The sequence below is a fragment of the Anthonomus grandis genome, chromosome 14 (assembly GCF_022605725.1).
Source record: "Anthonomus grandis grandis chromosome 14, icAntGran1.3, whole genome shotgun sequence".
In the NCBI taxonomy this organism is placed as follows: domain Eukaryota; kingdom Metazoa; phylum Arthropoda; class Insecta; order Coleoptera; family Curculionidae; genus Anthonomus; species Anthonomus grandis.
In genome coordinates, this window is record NC_065559.1 from 20,707,214 (window position 1) to 20,733,524 (window position 26,311).

The following is a 26,311-nucleotide window of genomic DNA, read 5'->3' on the forward strand; positions in this document are numbered from 1 at the left end:
ATGTTTTAAATTTATATACATGTATAAAATCTATAAGATACTAATGATTTTACAAATAATTAATATTGTTATTATTTGTTCTGGGTAAAGTGAATGACGTTTTGTACGTTATGGATTGTACGTTCGTTTGATGTGCAACAAAATAAAAAATCTCTAATGCGTCTCATACAGTAACTTTGGCACCCTCTATTTTCTGCGCATCTGAGTTTACAGAAAAGATCCTGGAATAAAAATGCTAGGCAATTTAATCATAAATGATTTTTGTTTCGGGATTCAATTATCTAGAACAGTTCTTAATAAAGTGAATTGCTTTGATGATTTCTAGCCACTCATGACGAGATGAAATGTAAAGAAGAAGAAATTTTTAGGTATAGAAACATGATACAATATTTGAAAGACATTTTAATGATTTTTTAGATTATTTGATAATATGCAGGATGTTCAATTTAAAAAAAACGACTTGTCAGCATTTTTATATCTAGCGGCAAATTTACAAATTTTAAGTGACACTCGATCATTGAAAATAAAAAATAACACAGGACACCTTGAGGTTCTATACTCAGAATTTCAAGTTTTAATAAATGATAAGATAAGATAAGGTATTAAAAAAATTTCAATTATATTTTAAAAAAATCATGGATAATAAAAATTATCTTGAAAATCGTTTGAGATTAGTAGAACAATCTTAGCACAAAAGATTTAGGTTCATTGCGAATTTAAAAATACTTATATATACAGGGTGCTCTATTTAACCTTCCGGTACTAACGTGCGGACTGCGAGTCCGCATGGCCGAAAACTGGCCGGTATTTTCCGTAGAATTCCGAGTAGGCGGCTGTACCGCTCAGTACCTGTTGCGATTGGGGGCGCTCCAATTTAGTGTTAAGTAGTAAACAGAGTAGGGTGCTCCGTGTTGGAGTTAGGCTCTTATGCGGACTCTCACTCCGCACGTTAGTGTTTATGCTAATTTTTTAAGGTAATAATTTTTAATTAATTTCTGCTTTTTGGAAATTAATAAACCTAAATATTCGGATACAGTGGTTAATATGAATTACGAAAGGGAACAACAATATCTTGGCCAACTCTTCGATGAGGTTGCGACTGATGAGGAGCCATTTGATGACGACTCGAGTTTGCAGGATGATGATGAAGAGATTCAAGATCATAACACGGATGATGAGCAAGATATTGATGACCCAAACAACATCTTGGATCTTTCAGATGAAATAATGGAAGAAGTGGCGCACGAAAAAGCTGCATATTACATTGGAAAAGATGGCCAAACCAGGTGGAGAAAGCATCCAGGAAATTCTCAGGTACGGACAAGCGCCCTAAATATTATCAAGTTTCTCCCTGGGGTAAAGGGAAATGCAAAAGAGTTAAAATTTGCCGCAGAGATCTGGAGTCTATTTTTCACAAATGAAATTTTGCATGTCATTGTTGATAATACAAATATCTACATTGGAATGTGCAATTTAAGTCCAAATAACCGATCAGCAAGGCCCACAGACATTATTGAGTTGAAAGCGCTTATAGGATTGCTTTATATATGTTCGATGTCAAAAAATAGTCGGGTAAATGGCTTCGACTTATTTAGAACAAATACATAGAAATATTTCGTTTGACAATGTCTCGGGAAAGATTCAGATTTTTGTTGCAGTATATTCGTTTTGATAATAAAAATACTAGAATAGTGAGACAAAAATATGACAAATTAGCACCGATCCGGGAGATCTTTGATTCATTCAATTTTAATTTGTCTAAATATTTTTGTATTTCAGAGCTCACAACAGTGGATGAAATAAGTAAAATCTGTATTGTTGTGACGAATTCATAATGAGTTACTTATTATATTGGGTATTACGTCACTTGTAGCAAAAATCAATTTAGAAATTTTTATCTCACACGCTCAACAATTATTGAAAAGAAGAAGAAAATAGACTTATTCACGTATTTAAAAGAAATATGAACTTAAATCTGTAACGATACCGTTCGATATACTTAATTTAATTTAAGTTCAATAAGTTTTAAATACAATAATTTACTTGAGGTATAATAGATTTTTTTATATACCTAGGAGCTGAGAACTACCGAAACGTTGGTTCAAATTAAGTATTTTTAAAAAAAGTAGGTCTTCTTGTTGTATTTTATCGTTTTTTAATTATAATATTCCTAACAAAGTTAGGTAGGATATTGAAAAGAAGAAACGAGCTCAGAGATTAATAGATTGAACCTCAGCTCCTAGGTATATAAAAAAATCTATTATACCTCAAGTAAATTATTGTATTTAAAACTTATTGAACTTAAATTAAATTAAGTATATCGAACGGTATCGTTACAGATTTAAGTTCATATTTCTTTTAAATACGTGAATAAGTCTATTTTCTTCTTCTTTTCAATAATTGTTGAGCGTGTGAGATAAAAATTTCTAAATTGATTTTTGCTATAAGTGACGTAATACCCAATATAATAAGTAACTCATTATGAATTCGTCACAACAATACAGATTTTACTTAAATCAAAGGTATGGGCCTAATTGTTTAGATATTTTTAGACGTTTAGAAAAAATGTATATTAAACTATCTCACAGTGAAAATAGTATAACATTTTTACATAAATGCAAAATTATAATTTAATACCAAAATGCTTAAGATTACACACATCATACAAAAATAATAAAACATATAAAATCTTAGAAAGAGCAAGTAAAGCGTTATTAAGAGAAAGAATTCAATTTCATAGATATAATAAAATTAATTTAAATAATGAAATACAAAAATTAAAAAATAACTTATTTAATTTAGTTAATCAAAATGATTTCAATCATATATGTTTCTGTATAAATAATAGTTATTTAAATAATTTTCAAAAACAAAAACAAATTCACATAAATAAAATAAATCTACTTTATAATGAAAATATAAATCAAGAACTTTTAAACACAAATAATAATGATTTTATAAATAAAACTGTTATTCATTTGTCAGATAGAGTTTTATCTGATACAGAAAAACTTGTTCTTTCTAAAGGTCTTAATTACTCAATTACTCCAAAAATAAATATCATTTCAGCTATAGAAAACGCAACGAAAGACTTACCAAGGGATCAACAAGATGAATTTAGAATTAGGGCAAGGATAGAAATTGAAAAACCAATTAAAATTAAACAAAATCTAAACTCTTTAGAATTAAAAGCTTTAAAGACACTTAAAACCGATAATAATATTAAAATACTTCCAGCCGATAAAGGTAATGCTACTATTCTTTTAAATATTAACACTTATGAAAATAAATTAAATTTAATAATTAATGATGGCAATTATTCTAAATTATCTAAAGATCCTACAGAAAAAATTGAAAGACAAATTTATAATTTACTTAAAAAGCATAAAAACCAATTTTCTAATATTGATAGATTTAAATTAACTCCACATAATAGTAAATCAACACATTTTTATGGTTTACCAAAAATACATAAAATAAATGTTCCTTTAAGACCTATAGTTAGTAGCATAAATTCACCTACTCATCCTCTTGCAAAATATCTTTTAAATATCTTAACTCCATACACTAATAATTCTGATTCTTACATTAAAAATTCTCAACACTTTTTAGAAGAACTTTCTACAATTTCTTTTAACCCTCATGATCTATTGGTAAGTTTTGATGTTGTAAGTCTTTTTACTAATGTTCCTGTTGACAAAACTTTAAATATTGTTAAAAATAAATTAGAGAATGATAATAATTTGGCAGAACGTACAACACTAAGCGTTAATACAATTTTAGAACTTTTAACCTATTGTGTAAAAACTACTTATTTTCAATACAATAATGAATTTTATCAACAAAACTTTGGTATGGCTATGGGTTCTCCTCTTTCACCAATTTTAAGTAATATATTTATGGAAAATTTTGAATCTGAAATTATTAATACATTTGATAAAAAACCTAAAATATGGTGGCGATATATTGATGATATTTTTTCAATATATCACCATAACGAAATAGATCTTATAAATTTTTTAAATTACATTAACTCAAAAGAATCTACTATAAAATTTACTCTTGAAAAGGAGGCTGATGGTCAGCTTCCTTTCCTTGATATTTTAATTAAAAAGGATTTACAAAATTTTGAAACTAGAATTTACCGTAAACCAACTCATACTAATAGATATTTAAATTTTAATTCTAATCATCCAATAATGGTAAAGAAAGGAGTGGTAAAAAGTTTATATGATCGTGCACACATTATTTGTAATAATCAATATTTAACAACTGAAAAAGATTTTATTAAAAATATCTTAATTCAAAATAATTATCCCAAAGAATTTTTAGAAAATTGCTTTAAAGAGTTTGATAATCCACGTATAAAATTGAATCAACCACTTTTTAAGACAAATCTTATTTTACCATTTATTCCAGGTTTTTCTGATAAGATAAAAAGAATTTCTAAAAAATTTAATATAAGAACTATTTTTAAATCACAAAACACATTACGATACTTATTAACAAAAACTAAACCTTTCAATGAAAATGAATTTAATAAAAATGTAATCTATAAAATTCCTTGTATTTGTGGTAAATTTTACATAGGTGAAACCTGTAGACCATTACCAAAAAGAATTAATGAACATAAATCTTACATAAAAAACAATGATTTTCAAAAATCAAAAATTACACAACATGCATTCGACAATAACCACAGAATAGACTGGAATGCTTCCTCAATTTTAGCAAAGGAACCAATTTCAAAATTACGTAAGCTAAAGGAAAGTGCATTTATAATGTTAAATGAAGATAAATGCTTAGCTACTTGTTCGGTTGATTTTCATAATACATGGATTCCTTTGCTAAAGAGAGAGGTAGATCAGGGTATTCTCAAAATTAATTAATGATTTAAAATATTTGATATTCATGTATTTTCTATGATTAATTTACATTAAGATCACACCCCTTTAATTTTTAAATAAGTAACCTTTGAAAATTTTGTTATCTTTCAAAATAGTTTGTCAAACTATTAATAAACCGTCAAATCATATAAAAAAATATATAAAGTATTTTCGAATTAGGAAGAAATTTTGATGAGACTGGATTACTAAAAATTTGAAAGATAAGTATATTTTATTTTTAATTTAATTTAATTTTACTTTAATTACCTTGATAACAGTAGTAGATATAACTACCGAAACGTTGGTTCAAATTAGGTATTTTTAAAAAAAGTAGGTCTTCTTGTTGTATTTTATCGTTTTTTAATTATAATATTCATAACAAAGTTAGGTAGGATACTGAAAAGAAGAAACGAGCTCAGAGATTAATAGATTGAACCTCAGCTCCTAGGTATATAAAAAAATCTATTATACCTCAAGTAAATTATTGTATTTAAAACTTATTGAACTTAAATTAAATTAAGTATATCGAACGGTATCGTTACAGATTTAAGTTCATATTTCTTTTAAATACGTGAATAAGTCTATTTTCTTCTTCTTTTCAATAATTGTTGAGCGTGTGAGATAAAAATTTCTAAATTGATTTTTGCTATAAGTGACGTAATACCCAATATAATAAGTAACTCAGTGGATGAAATGTTAGTGGCATTCCGAGGGAGATTCAGGGTTCGAGTATATATGCCCAATAAACCTAACCGATATGGTATCAAATTATATTCTTTAGTGGACGCAAAATTGCTTTACACTGCGAACATGGAAATCTATGTTGGGTAACAACCGATTGGACCTTATAAAGTTCAAACTGATAATGTTTCCGTCCTTTCCCGTCTTTGTCACCCCATCTCAGGAAGCAGCAGAAACATTACCATGGACAATTTCTTGACCAGCATGGCTGTTGCTAACGCCCTTTCAACAAATCATAAACTCACGATTCTTGGTACTATTAGAAAGAATAAAAGAGAACTTCCACTTGAATTTGTCCAACCTGCTAAACGACCCAACCAGACAAGCATGTTTGCATTTCAAGACAAAGCAACCATAGTATCGTATATTCCCGATAAAAATAAAAATGTGCTTATCTTGCTACTATGCACCATAATGAAGACAAAATAGACCAAGAAACTGGAAAACCACAAATAATAGTTGATTACAATCAAACTAAAGGTGAGGTTGATACAGTGGACAAGATGTGTGCGGCCTATGATTGTGCCAGAGCTACTCGTCGCTGGCCAATGGTTATATTTTTTATGCAACTTAATATAGCTGGAATGAACTCCTTCGTTATTTTCAAGAGCAATTCAAAATATATGGATGATACACCTCGAAGAATATTTCTGGAGAATCTTGGTATGTAGTTACTAGACGGACACATACGACGAAGAGCTACTAATAATCGGATACCACGTACCATTAGACTTCGCCTTAGAGAAATTTTACATTTACCACTGCAGGAAGAGTTACCCAAACCAGAAACCGCAAACATAAAACGACGCTGCTTTTATTGTGATAGAAAGAAAAATAGACCAACAAGATTTAGCTGTGCATACTGTAACAAACGTATTTGTTTGGAACATGCCAATTACATGTGTAGTGACTGTATGGCTGGTGAAAGTGACGAAGATTGACGATATTATTTTAGTCAGAGTTTAGGTTAAAAGTTTTATTTTTGTTTTTTGAAATGTAATCATCTTTTGTTTATATTGAAAGTTTGTTAGAAAATCTGTTTTTGTTTTTGATAATGATATTCTTACAATTTAAAAATTGTTATTTTTTATTAAAGATTTTCTGGGCTTTTGGATTTCAATAATTTACCTTCAAAATGTGTAAATATATTTATATTTGATGTGTTTATATATTTCCACCAAGACTAATATAGTATTACACGATTTTTGATAATTTTTCACTGAAAAAAAGATATGCGGAGTGTGAGTCCAATCCAACGTTAGTATTTATGTCAAATAAGTCCTCGTTAGTACCGAAAGGTTAATATCTATGCTAAATTAAAAAAAAAATCTGATGTCCCGTTTTCTCTAAATATCTAATCTCACTTTAATATTACAAATGGGATCTCTCATCGTATAGCATATAAGCAATAGTACGCAAAATTGTTGATCTTTTGTCAACCATAAACTATGGTTTGTCAGATGCCTACTACTATTATTATTTCTTATTATTTAGACTTTATTATTGTCGCGATATTCAATAAATAGATTCCTTAAAGTAAAAAAAATAAATAACACAGTTTTTACACCTTAACTGTTTATAACTCTATTATCTGAGATAATATGCTCCTTTAAATGATTTATAAATGATCATAATATAGGCTAGTAATTTAAGGTATACAATTTTTTTAATTGAAAAATTAAGCTTCTCCCCGTATGTCTATATTTTAAAACGTCATTAAGAGTAGTTCATTTAAAAAATAAAATAAAATTCGAGTGTTACGGCTTACATGCACACGTTTGTCCTAAATCGGATTTACACATATTTATAATTGCCTTGATAATAATAAATAAACTTGTAAATATTGATAATTCGAGCAAAGTACCTACTCACCTTATAATTGAAGTCTTCCTCTTGTAAAGCAAAAGATTCCAAAGTCTCATCTTCGTTATCACAATAGGTATACCCCCTAGTAGAGTAATCAGTACCTCCAATCGGTACTCTTCCTATACTATACTGAATCCCGTTCTCCCCATAATAAGATTGCAGCAGATGCTCTTGTGCTGCTTCAGATAAAATTACGATATTTATTCCGGTGGCATCAGTAAATGCTCCTCCAAAGCCAATTATGGTCTGATGAGTACTACTTAGATTTGAAACTGTTACAGTGACCGAAGCTGAATCTGTCGCATTTGAAAAAGTACCGATAGAAGTTGAAAATCCTGCATTATTTTTGCTAGTAGTATAAAGCTGGTACTGTCCACTTGAAAGTTCTTCGAGAGCGGGTACAGTGTCACAGTAAGAAGCATTACAAACGCATACTATACCGTAATCGACAGTACGACTATTACAAGATTGAGACTGTACCGTGGCAATAAATGCCAGGAAAATTGCAAAATAACCTACTTTTCCCATAATTCTATTTCTAACTATCTTTGTAAAAAATGCACGGAATATATAGGCATCCTAAAGTGGTTGGCTGACGTTTATCTGTTTATCTTTGAAATACTTTAAATTAGCAAATATATTTTTTATCACAATTAAATCTTAAAATAAATAGCTAAGTTAATTGAAATTTTGAAAGTACTTAAATGCAATTGAATAAAAGTATTAGAGGAATGACCAAAGCTGTTTAAGTTATTAATGTTGTTTAAAATCATATGGAGAATATTTCATAAAAAAGGAGAAAAATTTAAGGTAGTAATGTAGGTAAAAAACGCCTGAAAGAAAAATTAAAAATTATTTTATCAAATGACTGGGAAATATTTTAAATATTGTTTAAAATGTTTGAAATAAATTTAAATTTTAAAATTGCATGATATTTTCCTTTCGACTATTCGACTTTATGAAATAAGGTGTTTTCCAATAAACTGTCCTAATCTATAAACTAAAATATAAGCTTTCGTTAAAGACTCTAGAATTATCATAATAGGACGAACATCTGAAGCATTACTCGAATTATTCGGAAAATCCGGACAGGATTTATTTTTAGTTAGTTTAAGCCTAATCAATGGCAATCCAGCAATCTTTGCCCCTTCTGTTTTCTATTTGATGAAATCATATAGCTTTTTCCCGAATAATTGCGTGCTTTGTGTAATTCCCTATCTGCCTGAGCTTATTATTATTAATTACCCATGGATAAAAAGTTTTTTTTTAATTAATTATGAGCATAGGTATCGCATACCTTCTAAAATATTTTCTTTGAAATGGTGAATTTGATCATCTAAGTATTTAACATGATAAAGTCGATCCCATTGATTAACCGTGTTATTCATAATAACGTTCTGGAAATCAATTTGATTATAATCTCTAAACTTAGCATACGTTTTCTTACTTTTTACGTTTTCGTGTTCAAAAATTCAATTAAAGATATATTGTAAGCTGGTATTATTTCTCAACTATAAATTGATTGTGTGTTTTTAGATTTCAGATTCTTACTAGATATAATCAAATCAATATGACTGCTGTTACTGATTACAAGATTCAAGGTCAATATTGGAGATTAGGTGAGATAAATCAAAAATTTCTAAAATTGATTTAAAACGGTCAGTATATTTATACATGACTTAGAATATGAATAAAATACGTCAACCTACGATGAACTTTGAGATGATGGTGGTTGATGTTGATAGCGTTACTGGTTTTTGCAATAATTGGTAGATGTTTCTATTTAATAGCAGTCATTTAATGTTCTCGAATAGATTTGTATATTGATAATAATGATAGGAACATTAACTGTTACTGGCGGAAAAAAATCCTGTGAAAATCTACCCCAACTAGAGCAGAACTTTAATATTTAAAGTGTAAGTCATGATATTCTTGAAAATTACCCAAATAAAATTAAGTTTTTTAATTAAAGTTTTTATTCAAACAGATATTATATTAACAAATTTTTTACTTCTTTTAGATAAAACTCGGGTTAGAGCTATAAGGCCATTATTTATAAATCTTCTAAAAATGTTGCCAGTTCTTTGTCAGATGGATCCATGAGATTATATATGATGTATGCATTACTAAAGCATCCAGGAAGTAAAAAATAATCCGGTGCCGCCATTTATTGCTTTAACGATCAATTTTGTAGCTTGATAAAAGCTGATGAAACTTATCTTCGCCATTCATGTTACCATTATAATCAGTAAGAGCTTTAGGACAGGGCACTTCTCTTTTTCTCGTCGTTTAACCTCAGTGCAATCTTCGGGTGTATGGTAATTTGATAAGAGATGACCAGATCTCTTGTCTTTTTATTTTGGGGCAGTAATTTGTTGTCACTAATGTACCTATCAAATTGACCTCGCTTTAATTCTTTGTCACCTTTAAAAGTAGGCTAAAACTTTCTAGATATATTGACGGTTCTAACGGCATAAATACCTCTTAAGCATAAATACCTCTTAAAGAATGTATAAGCTCAAAACGGGTAAAAATGTTGTCAAAATATAACTTGCGATTTTTACCTTCAAAGTCTTTTGTTAATTTGTTAACCGTTCTTAATTTTGGTATTTCTTGAAAAAAATGCAAAAATTGCCATAAAAAATTTATAAACGCATTTCGACCTACGCATATTTAGCTTAAAATGTTTGAAATTAAGTCAGCTATCATCCCCTTAAAAGATTGCATTTAGCTTCCGGACACCCTGTATAATTTTTATTTGATTATATAGTTTTTGAGACCGAAACGTTGCGTTTTTTCGTTTTATTAGAAAAAAAATTGTTTATTTCTTAATATACTGTTAACACTGTGGCGCAATAGAATGTATCTTTATTACTTACCCTTATTAGGAATCACCCGTGAATGAACTATGCAAAAAGACAGGTTTAAAATAATCTTTAAGTTTAATAAAGATTGTAATTAGATAAAGTTGACATTGTTGGCAGATAAAATTGGGTAGTAAGGCTCATTATATTTTTTTTTAATTTAGATTTTAAAATAATATTATTCTTATGATGTACGAAAGCTGATATAATGCAAATCGTATTAATGTTTAATTTAATTAAATCAGACAAAGGAAGTTTCGGGACAGGTCAAACCTAACACAACATATCCAGCCTTGTATATACATCCTGAATAATCCCTATACATTTTTTAGATACTCTCCAACGTAGTCATAAGTAGTGAATTGAAACTTAATTGTTTATACAGGCGTGAGTAAAATCCTATTTTAGTGGGTTACATGATAATTCATCATAAAAGAAAATGTTTTGTTTAATTTTTTATTGAAACTAATTTTATTTTTTTCTTACGTTGGCGTTGGTACATATATTGCTAATATATTTAAAGAGAAATTTTTAAATTCCTTCAATTTAAATTAATTAAGATAATTTATTCGTTTGGCTCAATAAACTCTTTGCTGAATTACTTACAAAGGACTGTTTCTTTTACCTAACATAAAGCCTAATATACGTTCTTGAGTGTTTCAATTAATAATATCACTTTAACTACCATGCTGATTTTGAGAAAAAAAATGTACTGGGTCTCGTTGGCCAAAATATTTTTTTTTTCTCAAACACTACACAAAATCATGAAACAAAATGTGTTTTTTTAATTTTTTGTGTAAAAAATGCCGTGTCCACATATGGTACACAAGGCCTAGCATTACGATATTTCTACTAATGTCTAGTCACTGGCCATGCGTACAATATATGGACACTCAAGGACAAAAATGACGTCGAATATAGTTCAAGCGCGGAGCATAAGCAGCGGAGCAGAGGTTTCACTGGATTCAGTTTGTTGCGGACTGCCGAAGGCTACGTATATGATCGACTTTGCGATTCAAAACACAGCTACAGCAAAGCAAGCCACAGTTTGGGGACCAGTTACAGGAAATTTTGCAACTTTTGAACTTCCTTATAATCTTGGCATTCCTGAATATTTGAAAAATGAAATGGCAGGTAAAAATGAATTGTAATTTTTTGAAATGTTTGTCTCTGAAGATGTGATAAATATGAATTTATATAAAATTGATATGTGATAATGTGATATTATGATAAATATAAAATTGAATTACTTTTACGAATGTTTCACTTAGCAAACAATGACGAGTGTCTTGAAAATGACAGACTTCACAAGGTTCAAAGTCTTGTTGATAAAATGAACGCTAATTTTTGTCGTTGTATGATTCCGGAGTCGTGTGTCTGCATTGATGAGTGTGCATGATTCCGTTTAGAGGCAAGCTGTCCTTTAGACAATACAATAAAGGAAAGCGTCACAAGTTTGGAATAAAACTTTTTAAAATTTGTTTGCCAGGGGGTTATACAAATAAGGTAAAAATATATTGCGGCAAAGAAAAAATTAATGGACAACCGGTTGCGGAAAAGATAGTTATGCAAATGATTGAACCCTTTTTAGATGAAGGAAGAACACTTGTGTCGGATAACTGGCATACATCAGTTAACTTAGCTGAAAATGTGCAAACTAGATCCGCTCATCTTATAGGAACATTGCGCAAGAATCGAAAAAATCTTCCTAAAGATGTCGTGGAAGCCAAGCTGGAAAAAGGGGAGATCGTCGCCAAACAAAAAATTAAAGTAATAGTTATGAAATGGCAAGACAAAAGAGAGGTGCTTTTTTGTCCACAAAACATAAAGATAATATGGTAGAGGTAACGCATAGACAAGGCCCCAAAAGAAAACCAGCCGCGATTATCGAGTATAATAATGCTAAATCATTTGTGGACATGTCAGATCAGATGACAGCTTACTCAAACTCATTACGAAAGTCCGTCAAATGGTACAGGAAGGTGGCATTTGAGTTGATAACTGGCACTTCAGTGATGAACTCTTTGATTATTTTTAATTCAATCAACCAAAATAAAATGTCGGTTACAAAATTCAAAGAGAATCTGTGCCTGCAACTTTTACAGACGAATAAACCACCCCTTCCCGTACAAGTTCAACAAAAACATGAGCTTACTCAAAATGCTCTTAACAAACGAGGTAGATGCACGACTTGTTACAAAAGAAACTCGAACTACACGGTAGAAATTATGCTGTTAAGAACACCTAAAGAATTATTTATGTATGTAATGGATGTGAAGGAAGCCCATTTCTGTGTTTGGACTGTTACTTTGCCAATCATGTTTGCACAAAAAAAAACTAAAAAAAAAATTCGTAACAGACGTTTTTAGTTACTTTTTTAATGAAAAAAATACGTTATATTTGCCTATGTACTGTGAATTTTCATTAAAAAAATAAATGTTTATTGAAAAATAAATGTTTATCTCAAGTTTATTGTATTATTTGCTATACCTCTAAAAACTAAAAAAAGTCCAGGCCATTTTATGATAGTATAATGCTATGCCAGACCCATCGATATTTCCATTTAAATATACAATAGATGTGTACCAGCCACGAACACATGGCCGAGAAATAAAATTCCTTGTGTCCGTATATGGTACACATGGCAGTGAAAGTGATATTATATAGCAAAAATTATTATATTACAGGTAATAAGAATTAGGTATTTATACAGAGAGTTCAGATCAACAGTCCTTCAAGCGACCGACCTTCAGTCGGACTGTTCGGTCCAAACTGGCATGCCGGACCGTTTGTAGCCGGCTTTAGGTGTGGAGATTAGAAGCAATAAATATAAATAGCCAATTTATAATATTGACCTCATAGAGGCTTGTGGTGTTAGAATGTCACAGAATCACTTGTTGGTTTTTTGGGAAATTAATTTTAATATTTCCGAACCACAAAGCTTTAGTTTTACATATAGAAACCTTCCTAATATTGAACATTTACGTTTTCAGTCAGATCTGAAGTTAATACCTTGGCATAGTATATATATTATGCCTGAAATTGACTCTAACGTTGATTTTTTCACACAGTCGATAGTTAATATCCTATGCGCCATTAAAGAAGGTTAATAATAAAAGAAACCCATATAGCCCCTGGATAACCCCCATTAGGTTTATGCAAAAGCTTCGTAATAGAGCTCTAAATAGGTTTAGATCTAGTAAGGATCGGGAGGACTGGAATACGTATAAACAGTATAGAAATATTACAACGTCTGCGATTCGTGCAGAGAAAAAAGCATATTTAATATATAAACTTGGCATTTGTAGTAATAGAGAAATTTGGAGTGAGTTGAAAAAAATCAATATTTCTAAAAAATCTAATGTACAGCTTCCTATATCACTAGAAGATGTTGAAAAACCTAATGGTTTTTTTACTAATATAAACAATTACAACAATAAGCCTAATACCGATTTTATAAATTTTTTTAAGGAGCACAGAATTTTTCCAAATATATACGATTTTATGTTTGATTTAGTAGATCAGGATTTAGTAGAAAAAATTCTTCAGACTATAAAAAGTGAGGCATTTGGATCCGATAATTAAATTAAAATATTACTATTATTACGCTTTCCTGTCCTGTGATTAATAGCCCTCTTAGCCATATTATAAATTGTTGTCTGGAGAAAATCTATTTTTCGGAAAAGTGGAAGGAGGCCAATATTATTCCCTTACCTAAAATTAAAAATCCCACGGAATTCAACAATCTTCTATTTATTTATTCTATTCTTGCTATTTAATTAGCAATAATCTCATCCCAGAATATCAGTTTGGGTTTCGTAAGAGCTATAGCTGTGTCACTGCGTTATCTCAAGTTACAGACGATATATTTCGTACTTTGGATAAAGATCAGGCAACTGTTTTAATTCTCTCAGATTTTACCAAAGCATTTGACATCGTGAATCATGAGAAATTCAAATTTTTATTACATTATTTAGGATTTTCTCAATCGGCCTTAATGTCGTCTGTTCTTTCAAACCGCAAACAAAGAGTTCTACTAAATGGAAAAATATCGTAGGCACTTGACGTTATTTCTGGTGTACCACAAGGTAGTATTTTGGGTCCATTGCTATATTTAATATACACATCACAATTAACAAAAAAAAATAAATAGATGTAAACATCACTGCTATGCAGATAATACTCCAATTTATTATGCATTTAAACTCAGTTATGCTCCAGAAGCTAACCTTAATATTAATATAGATCCTAATAACATCTTTGCTGTAACTCAAAATCTACTTTTAAAAATTAATCCAGCCAAATTTAAAGCTATTCTTTTTTGTAGTGACGCTCACCAGATTAAGATTTTAAATACTTCAAATGAATAACGATGTTATACAATTTCAAAATTCAGCCAATAATCTTGGGCTCCCAATAGATCGTAAACTAAATTTTAGGGAGACTTTAACTTAAAATTGGATACTCTGCTTTAAAAACTATTTACTCGCAAAAGAATACTTAACAGATTGACTGCCAAGAGGACCAAATATGGTACAGAGTTAACTTGCCATTTATGTTGCAGCTATTTTGAAGCATATTGATATATGAGGCCACGACGATTTTTTTTAATTATTTTAATGTTGGCTATTGTAAGAACCTTTTAGGGATAAAATACTATCTTTTTAAGTATTTGACACTGTAGAACCAGAGAGCGGATCATCGTCTGTTTCAGACTTTTTTGACAGTGATGCAGATCCAGAGTATGAACCAGGTAGTGAAGATTCGCACAGTGAGCAGAGACAACCAAAGAGACGTGCAACTAGATAGAAATTTTTATCCTATTGTTGTTGCTCTCTTAAATCTGTATATATTGTATTTCGTTGTCTCTCTCTTCCCTTATAAAAGGTGAGCTAAGGTGGCGCCACAATACTAATCTTTCGCAATGCTAAATGTATTTAATTATCAGAGCAGTCAAGAGAAAACATTCTTCCATCTCCGTCTAAATTAATGCAAAAATACGGGATAGCTTGTGTCCAATTCTCTAGTATTTCTAAAATTATAATTAAGTACGGCAACAGTGCAATCCTTGCTCAGCTTGAACACGTGAATTTCAATATGGCTGAATAGTTGTTGTTGCTGATTAATTTTGTTTTGTTTTACATCATTAATTGAAATTTTAGACGAGTGCTTAAATTTTACGTATTCTACTACCTACCGGATTTAGGTGAACATGGTTACAGTAGTTAGTAGTTGTAGTTTTTTTGTAGGATACAGATTTTAGTGTTTTGACTTGTATTAGGAACAGAAAGATAGATATTCCATGGAGGTTCAAAAGGAAAAATTAAGAAATTTGCAAAAAAAAACATTAAAAAAAAATTAAAAACTAACGTAAATAGTCAAATGAATTTAATTTTTATAATATAACTTAAAATAATTACAAGAATAACATTTGTTCGGACTATCTGTGCTGACTATTTGCTGCTATTTTAAATTTAGCTGTTATCTGTTTTATTCTTTTAATTAATTTTTATTGATTAAAGAAATACTGGATCATAAATAATGAAACATGTGTATATGTATTTCATACACATACAAATTTAACAGTATTTCATTATTATAGAATAGAACAGACTTATCTATTTTTACTAATTAGTAAAAAAACAGTTTTACCACTGTACCAAATCAATTTCATTTATTCTGGATACCTATTTCGCTAACGATATTAGCATCTTCAGCAAAACATTAAACATTTTTTATTTTAAGTGTTACACCAAAAGATATATTTTTTGGCATATTATTATAGTACTGTGATAATTAAACTCTTTCTATATTTTAATTGAATTTATGTATATGCATGTTACTGTTACCGTCTTAAATTATAAATTATGAAAATAATTAAGAAAATGCATGCACATATTATAGTTATACCATATAGGTACTAAAAATACAATACAAAATGTTTCAGAATTATATTTAGTTTATTTAGTTCCCCAATTTAAATATTATTAAATTGCATTGTTTTAATTAAAGCCTGCCATCGTTCTGAGCAATTAAAAACATATCAATAACTTTTTATTTGTTTTAATTAAAATGATCCGTTCTGTCTTAGAACATAAGACTTCTGAGACATAACTGCTGATTTTAATTAAAATAAATCATTAAATGCTTAATAGCCGAGGTTTGAATTATGGCGGCAAACGCTATCTGCGCTATCTACGTTCACCTTTAACGAAGAGAGACAAAGATGGAAAATAATCGGATATTTTATTAGCGCATAGTTGCGCGTCTCTTTGGTTGTCTCTGCAGTGAGAATGAAATTAGTCAGAATGAAGTTTTAAGAAATGAAGAGTTAAATATTGAGCAGGTACCAGCATCTGAAAATGTAGCCATATCTGACAAGTGGCAAATACCTGATTATTACAGAAAAGGGTTAAAAACATAAAATATAATACGAATGCTGAAGAAATAGGCATAAACCCGGACCTAATAGAAATAATGCAAGAGGCCAGTCCATTTGATTTCTTTTCTTTATTTTGTGATAAAGAAGTGGTATCCCTGTTGGTAAATCAAACAAACATTTACGCTCAACAATGTATCCAAAGGCCCAATATAAAGAAAAGTGTCAGAATTAAAAGCTGGGTGCCAATTAATCGGCAAGAAATGCATACCTTTTTAGGCATGCTTATGTGAATGGGTTTGGTTGATATGCTCTCTCTGGCTCATTACTGGAAAAACACTCAGTTATATAACAGCAAGCTGACAAAATACATAGCTAGAAACCGATTTGAGTTTATTTTGAGTTACTTTTATAACATTTTATAATATTATGTTTTAATTATTAGAAACATACTAATATAACTCGGCACAGGTGCCCGGAAATAGGCTTCACAAAGTTCAGCCCCTTATTGACTTTCTAGTGGATAAGTGTAATCATTTTATAATTCCGGAAATGTCACTATGCATAGATGAGTCCATGGTACCGTTTCAAGGGAGGCTAAGTTTTAGGCAGTACCTGCAAAATGAAAGGCATCGGTATGGTGTTAAAATTTTTAAGTTATGCACCGACCCTTTTTACACTTTGCAATATAAAGTTTATGCTGGAAAGGAAGCTAAGCCTGGCACGTCTGTATCATCTAAAGTTGTCATGGAATTAATGGAGCCATATTTGGATTTTGGCAGAACATTATATGCCGACACCTGGTATAATAGTGTTACTTTGGCAGAACAATTACTGGATAGAGACACTTTTTTAGTAGGTACCCTGCGGGCCAATAGAAAACGCAATCTAATTGATGTGACTAGAAAAGAACTGAATAAAGGTGATATTGTTGCAAGGCAAAATGATCATGGTGTAATGGTTTTAAAGTGGAAGGATTGGCGAGATGTCCTAGCTATAAGTTCAAAGCATATACCTTCTATGGTAAATGTGACACAAAGAAGAGGAGACAAAATTAAACCACAGGTTATAGTAGAGTATAATGCAGGAAAATCCTTTATAGATGTATCGGATCAAATGAATTCTTATAATTCATTTTCAAGTAGGTCATTAAAATGGTACCGAAAAGTTGCATTTGACATTTTACTAAATGTTTCCGTTGTAAATGCTTTGTCACTTTATTCAAAAGTAACAAATCAAAACATAAAAATAACAGAATTTAGAGAGGCTGTTATCGAAAATATGCTTGCTAAATGAAATCGTGTAATGCCTACTATTAATGTACACAATTTAATAAAATGTCCAAAAAGAAACCGCTGCAATCAATGTTATAAGGATATTGCTATCAGGAAAGGAAGAAAAACAGCACAAAAGGAGACTCCCCGAGTGTGGACAAAGTGTTCTACTTGCGAAAAATATTTTTGTTCTGAGTGTTTTTTTAAGACACATACGTCTAAATTATAGTTTAAATGAAGTCAATTGGAACACCACCAATATATTTGGCAGGTGTCTGGTTTGCTATCAAAAATAAAAGCATTTTGACAACTGGTTTATTTACAAAATGGTCACCAGCCAAGTTAACTGGTGCTGTTCCAATTGACTTAATTTAAACTTTACAATAATGTTTTTATTCGCATTTATGATAACTTGTTCACTTTTTTTGTACTATTTGTTACCTTTACGCTACAATATAAATAAATATTTAAGTTAAAAAAAGCGTTTTTATTACATTTAGATAAACGACCTTCTTAAAAAACTATAATAACATCTAGCCAAGGGTTAAAACTACAGAACGGTTTTCTGAGGCCACAACTTTAATTTGTCTATATCAAATATACAATGCGAGCGACTGCTGGAGTACACGGCATGCAGTTTTGTAAGTTATACCGTGTACCAAATTTGACCCTCAATATTCGAATTTATCTTCCGGACTGAGTACCATATATGGTACTTAAATCACTCTTTGGTAAGGCAGGGAAAAAGAGGCTGGCAGTCAACCTATTAAGTACTAATATTAAAAAAATGATTTGTGAAGCATTGGTTTTGTCACCTTTCAGATGCCTATCGGATACAAAAACTTCTAGAATTCGTACCTAAGACTTGTATTTGTTTATATATATTGGTTAAATATGTTCAATCGAGTATTATATCTTATTGTTTTTTTTTTATAAATTACTTAAGTGAAAGTCTCCATCATATTTACATAGAAAGATTAGATTCCGAACGGATGTAAATAACCTGAATATTAGAAGAAAAAATTTGCTTACTATTTTGGCGCATAATAAGGAATTATTTAAAAAGTCATTTTCATACTTAAATGCACACTATACAGGGTGTGCCAACAAGGTGTACGGCTAAGATAGCGTCTTAACTATACGAGGTAGAGCAAAAAGTTCTACAGCAAAGTTGTAGAGTTAACAAAAACCTATATACTAAAAATATTTTTATGTATACTGGGTGTGTCCCAAAAAGTTACTATAAAGTATGATTCTTTTTTAAATGGTGTGCCCTGTATATTATAGTACTAAAATGTGAGGCAAAAAGAGTACTTTACTTTGGTATAACGTTTTTAAAAGTTCCTTGCGGCGTTGCAACGTAATTAATTTTTTTTACGTAATTTTTTGCCTTTTAGAGGGTTCGTTTAAAAAATCATAATTAACTTAAAATTTAATCTGCGCCTATGAAACTTCTACCACAGTTAGTCTAGGGTACCTCCTCTAGGCTGACTTTGATAATTTGTAATATTTTAATACAGGGTGATTTTAAAGAACTTTTAAACTTGCTGAAATTAAATACGCAATATCTAAAATTTTTTAAATGGAACACCCTGTATATTTTTATCTAATTAAGTTTGTCTCTCAAGTACTTTCATATTTTATTTAATATGTCCTATAGCTAAACCAAGTACTTTTTGAGATATTTAAACTTTTCTGTGAAATACTATGCATAAAACGGGTATTCTTTAAGTTTTGATCAAGATTGCTTAAAAAAAATTATTAAAGAATTAGAATTATTACTTTTCCTACAATTATAATTATTATTATTATTATTATTATTATTATTATTACATACTTGAAAAATTAACCAACACAATTATTCACCTAAACTGCTAAAAAAAAAACAGCAAAATTAAATTACATACTTGGTAGGTACTTACGTATTTTTGCATAAATGTACATCGTTACACTAATTTTAAAGATCAATTACAATTATTATAAATTGTGTTCAATATGACCTCCTAAATTTTGTACGGAAGCGTTTACCCTTTTTTAAAATAAGTCATTAACCTTTTCCAATATAATTGGCGTGACTGTTTGAAAAATCTCCCGAATTTTATTTTTCATATTTTCATTTGTGGTAGGAGTTGTTTGATAGACTTTTTCCTTCACATATCCCCACAAGAAAAAATCCAGTTTGGTCAAATCTGGAGACCTTGCGGGCCAAGGGACCGGCCCACGTCTCCCTATTCACCGGTCATCAAAATGCTCATTTAAAAAATTTCTAACAGCATGGCTATAATGAGCTGGAGCGCCGTCATACTGAAACCAAATCCTATCTCGAACATGGTCAGGCAACGTTTGTAAAAGGACATTAAAATCGTCTTGTAAAAAGTTTAAATACATTTCACCTCTAAGATGTCCATTAAAAAAGTGCGGTCTAATAACGTAATGTCTTATTATTCCTGCCCAAACATTAAGTGACCATCTATGTTGATGATGAATTTCTCGGGTGAAGAAGGATTGATGGTGTGGTAATAATGAAAATTATGTTTATTAATACTGCCATTATTATGGAATGTAGAAAAAAAAAATTCATCCGAAAAAAACACAAAATTAAAAAATTCTGGCTGACGAATCTTGTTTTGTGCCCACTGACAGAAAGCCATTCTTCTTTCATAATCCTGCGGAAGTAATTCCTGCAACAATTGAATATGGTAAGGATGGAATTTTTCGCTTCGAAGCATGCGAGATATTGATGTTGCACTAAAGGGTAATTCTTTAGCAAGCTGCTAAACGCTTTTATGAGGATCTTCAACGACACTTAAAGCGACTGTCATCCTGTTATCCTCATTTGTAACTGGCTTCACCCGTTCATGTTTTTCATAAATTACACTTCCTGTTCTCTCAAATCTTTTTTTTAATTTTTGAAACACTTGTGCTTGGGGATGTCTCCTTTCAGGATAAAGTTGCGCATAGATTCTAGATGCCAAGAGGCTATTTCTTTCAGCAGCAAGGGTATATATCATATCAACAAATTCCTCACGAGGAAAATTCATATTGATTACAAAATGAACAATAAAAATTAAAAATCGATTAACTAACTCACTGATAATAATTTATAAAATGTTTTTTGAAGAAAAAACATTTATCTTGTCTACTGCTGTCATAAAACTAATAATCTGACAATTATTATTTGACGTTTAAACCAATGTTTCTAAGCAATCTTGATCAAAACTTAAAGAATACCCATTTTATGCATAGTATTTTACAGAAAAGTTTAAATATCTCAAAAAGTACTTGGTTTAGCTACAGGACATATTAAATAAAACATGAAGGTATTTGAGAAACAAACTTAATTAGATAAAAATATACAGGGTGTTCCATTTGAAAAATTTAAGATATTGCGTATTTAATTTCAGCAAGTTTGAAAGTTCTTTAAAAACACCCTGTATTAAAAAATTACAAATTATCATAGTCAGCCTAGAGGAGGTACCCTAGACTAACTGTGGTACAAGTTTCATAGTCGCAGAATAAATTTTAAGTTAATTATAATTTTTTAAACGAACCCTCTAAAAGGCAAAAAATAACATACAAAAATTAATTACGTTGCAACGCCGTACGGAAATCTTAAAAACGTTATATCAAAGTAAAGTATTCTTTTTGCCTCACATTTTAGTACCATAATATACAGGGTGTATCATTTTAAAAAAAAACATATTTCATAGTAACTTTTTTGTGACACACCCAGTATACATAAAAATATTTTTAGTTCGTAGGTTTTTGTCAACCCTACAACTTTGCTGTAGAACTTTTTGCTCTACCTCATATAGTTAAGGCGCTATCTTGTTGGCGCCACCTTGTTGGCACACCCTGTATAAATAGGTTTAAAATAGATAATTTTTCATTGGCAGAAAAAACATTTAAAGTACACATTAAGCTGCTTCTCCTTGGTTAATTATGTATATGAGTGATTTTTTTTAACGTTTTTGTGTATAATATTGTTCATGATTTTGTTCCTGAAAGACTTTGAACGTTGCCATAAATCGTTATATAATTTTCTTCATCCTTCCTTCCCCTCATATTTTCTTTCATATCCTGTTCCTCTTCCCATGCTCCCGTTATTTATGTTCTTTCTTTTTTCAGTAGAATATTTATTATTAAATTTTTAAATTATTGTTAGATGACTAATAAACGTCTTATTATTATTATTATTATTATTATTATTATTATTATTATTATTATTATTATTATTATTATTATTATTATTATTATTATTATATTATTATTATTATATTATTATTATTATTATTATTATTATTATTATTATTATTATTATATTATTATTAATATGCCTTGACACGACCACGGAGCGAGAATAGCTAAAGCGAATCCAGCTTTTAACGCTTTATGAGGCTCAGATTCGTCCATCTGTTAAGTATTGCTCTGTACCCAACCACATTTTTAAGTTGCTTGATTCTATCCAAGAGTCAGACGTTTTATAGGAGATCCAAAGATAATTAGAAGCTTGCACAATTTGGTGCATAAAGGGAGGGTAGGGGACGTGACACTGTTTTCTCGATATCATCATGGTAAATGCTCTTCCGAACCGGCCTCTATTATTTCGCCTGTTCTCAGCTATACACGTAAGATCTACTGGACAAGCAGATGGGACTCATGAAGATCAAGTGCATCTGCAGATTGCCTGGAACGTCGCTATATCCAAACTCTCTTTTATACGGAGAAGTGCATATCTGCGGAATCAACTGTCAAAGCTTATTTTTCCCGAACATTACAACTTACAGAAGATTAAGAAAAATATCCACATCTTTGTAGCACAGATGCTACTCGTGATACTCGAGTACCTTAGGGTTTGCCCTTTTCTGCCAGTGTATTTCGTAGAAAAAAAGAGGAATATAAAAACACGCTTGGTCCCATGACCACAACATACATTAAACAGAGCGAAGATTTCGTGCAAGAAGCAATATTGGAAGAAAAAAAGAAAAATAAAGGAATCTTCAATCTGCCCAGTGCTGACATCTGGCGACCCCTATTGCTAGGGCAATGCAAGATTTAATGTGCTTCACACATTACCGAACGTTAACGATGAAATGTCGTGCTAAGTTTAAAATACAGATAAAGAAAATTCGATAATCAGAATTCACAAAAATGGAATAGATTATTGCAAAAATACCATTTATGCCTTTAAACAAGTTTCTACTACTAAAATTCTTAGAATGAACTTGCATATTATTTCATTTACTATAATACAATGATCCATTCTTTAGGTTTGTTTCATTCGATTTCATTGATTTTTTCGACATCCATTGCTTCGATCTACCCGTTGTCTATCTGAAAATTACATAGTTGCATTTTAGCGCAAACTATGTTAACGGTGCGGTAATTATCTAATCCAAAGAATATTCCTACGTCGCTATAAAACTCTCTCTTCAGATGTTTAAGTCTAGCCTATTTTTTACGATTGTTCCTAACAGCAAATTCATAAATGGTGAAAATTAGTAGGCTTGAAATTAGATTCATGTTAAGGCAAAACCACATTGGGGTTGCATACCAGTATAAAGCTAGAGATCGATGTCCACCAAGTTGATATATGATAAGGTTGCCTAGCCTGTATAGTTTCCATACACCTATAAGTCATTGATGTAGCTCTGGACCAAACGCCTTTTGGTAGACAATGTAGGCAGCACATATATTCATTCTAAAATGTTGTAAGATGTAATTAATTTGTACAATGTACACTACCGCTCAAAAGTATTTGCCCACCATGTATTCTTTTTAATATTTTAAATTAGATACAAAAATCTTATGTTTATACCTATATTTAGATTATATCTCTTTTGTAAATTGCATATATGCTTAAACAGCATACCTATCAACTATGGTTTGTTGAAAAACACTGAGTATTTAAAAATAGTCTTGCCAATAACAAACAATGTAGTGAAAATATGCACTTCTTCTAAAAAACTAATCTGTTTACAGCTCCTTTTCCGATGAAATTTGAAACATTTAAAGGTGTTTAGTCTTCAAGAATTGAATTTGTGTAACATTGGTAAATAATTTCGTTTGCTTATTGACGATTGTCACCGTTTCTTTGCTGGTTTTTCAACATTTTTTAAAATGGCTAAAACAAAAGAGTTATCGGTAGAAACAAAAGGTATTATCATTGGACTTCATAAGGCTGGAAAGACTAACCGTCAAATTTCGACGGATTTGGGAATTCCAAGGCGGACTGTCGATTATAATGTTAGGAAATTCACCAGAGAAGGGACTATTAGCAACAAACCTCGATCGAGAAGGCCAAAGGCAACAAGTTCAAAGGAGGATTTAAATATTATAATTACAAGCAAACGCAATAGACGCCTTACCGCCCCTGAAATTACAGCAAAAATCAACAAGGAGCGTAAAAAAGCGGTCAGTGTTTCGACAGTAAAACGGCGACTTTATAATGCTGGTCTTAAGGACGTTCAGCTGTATCAAAACCGCTATTCAAGGATGTTAATAGGAAGAAAAGACTTGAGTGGGTCCAATCACACAAAGAATGGACCATTGATGACTGGAAGAAAGTTCTCTGGGGGGGCGAGTCGAAATTCGAGGTTTTTGGAACGAAGAGGCAAGTTTTTGTTCGCCGTTATGCCAATGAAAGGGTCGCTGAGAACTGTATGGTGGCCTCAATTAAACACGGTGGTGGTTCGGTAATGGTGTGGGGTTGTTTCGGAGGATCTGCGGTGGGCGATCTAATTAGAATAGAGGGAATTCTTCGAAAAGAGGGTTACAAAACAATTTTAAGTCACAATGTACTTCCTTCTGGTACCCGAATAATTGGGGCAAACTTCATCTTTCAACATGACAATGATCCCAAGCACACGTCGAAATTGTACAAGCAATATTTAGGTCAATTACAAAGGCAACATCTTCTGAAAGTTATGGTATGGCCCCCACAATCACCGGACCTCAATCATATCGAATTACTGTGGGATGAAGTGGATAGACAAGTGCGAAAATCATGCCCCACATCAAAAGAAGACTTGTGGAGGATCATTTAAGAAGAGTGACACAAGATACCTCAGGAAACTTTGGACAAATTCATTAGAAGACTACCGAAACTCTGTGAAGCTGTTATTAAAAATCGAGGCGGACATGTAGATGAATCCAAAATTAGATTTTCTTAAATTTAATTAATTGAAAAATGTATTGTTTATATTTATTTTGTTATAAATAAACCGTTTCATAAGAATAACTGATGGGTTTATTATTTTTAGTTATAACTTTAAAACAGTCATATGTGGGCAAATAGCTTTTATTTTAAAGAACATCGTTTAGTAGAACGGTTAGTTGATGATCCGTTGACTCTAGTTTTTTATTCTGATAATTTTGGACGTGATTGGGATTCATTGCTTTCCAATTATGTAGTTGTCCAATGATGTCGGAAACTTTAACTGTAAATGGATCGTTCTACATTGGTTATTTATTTGGCATTATTATTGTTCATCATATTGTTATTTATCTTGCATTGAGGTTACACTGGCTTGGTTATATTAGGTGAGCACTCCGCAAATTCTCAATTCTGTTTTAAGACGTGCTATTATTTTCATTTGATGCTTTATTTGGTTTAAAGATCAAAAGGCATTCCGTAAAACATTTTTTGTAAGCGCTTAAATACTACATTGTACTGTTTTCTGTTGCTAATCTTATTTTTATTATTTTGTAATATCACTATCAATTAAATCTATATAGCTTATCACTAAAACTAAAAATAATAAGATTGAAATGATATGCAGAATTTGATATATTTATTTATCATTTACATGAATTATAATCAAATATATAAGTCTTCTGGGAATTCCATTGTTAAGTAAATTATTATTTCGGTACAAATATCACGGTATTTATTGAATGAGCGTCTACCGTAAATGACCCAACAAATTCTAAGGCATTCAGTTGTATTTTCTTCCTATTTTCTGATCTAAAAATAAATAAAATTCAAATACAAAAAAAACAAAAATTTTACAATACAATAAAAAAAATTCTTGCTTACAGTTAGAGATAGATAACCAAGATAATATTAGTTCAAGATAACTTTATATCTGTATTTATTTTAGAAAAGAGATGAAGGGCGTTTAAAAATAAGTTAAAGTTTTCCACAAAATAATTTTTATCAATTTAAAACTTTACAATTACATAGTTATCAATTTTTTTTGTAAGATGTAATTAATATCGTATCGTATTAATAAGTATCGTTTTCGTATAACGGAACTAAAAATGAAGTTAAATATACATTCATTTAAGCAAGTTGCGTGA

The 26,311-nt window shown here is 30.5% G+C and overlaps 4 protein-coding genes across 5 annotated transcripts in view; 1 reads left to right on the forward strand and 3 right to left on the reverse strand.

The window, feature by feature from the left end:
* The window catches only part of LOC126744733 (lysosomal acid glucosylceramidase-like), a 107,011-nt gene extending 98,971 nt beyond the window's left edge, over positions 1 to 8,040 (reverse strand). Inside the window, exon 1 of the mRNA XM_050452267.1 lies at positions 7,500 to 8,040. Within this exon, the coding sequence (XP_050308224.1) occupies positions 7,500 to 8,021 (522 nt within the window). The 5' untranslated portion in view covers positions 8,022 to 8,040. The remainder of the gene's footprint in view (positions 1 to 7,499) is intronic.
* The window catches only part of LOC126744737 (oxytocin receptor-like), a 504,438-nt gene that overhangs the window by 210,877 nt on the left and 267,250 nt on the right, over positions 1 to 26,311 (forward strand). The gene's annotated exons all lie outside the window — the stretch shown is intronic.
* The window catches only part of LOC126744740 (uncharacterized), a 270,706-nt gene that overhangs the window by 128,060 nt on the left and 116,335 nt on the right, over positions 1 to 26,311 (reverse strand). The window lies entirely within an intron of this gene.
* LOC126744734 (lysosomal acid glucosylceramidase-like) overlaps positions 25,782 to 26,311 on the reverse strand; it is a 77,711-nt gene continuing 77,181 nt past the window's right edge. The window contains exon 8 of the mRNA XM_050452268.1: positions 25,782 to 25,976. Coding sequence (XP_050308225.1) covers positions 25,874 to 25,976 — 103 coding nt within the window. The 3' untranslated portion in view covers positions 25,782 to 25,873. The remainder of the gene's footprint in view (positions 25,977 to 26,311) is intronic.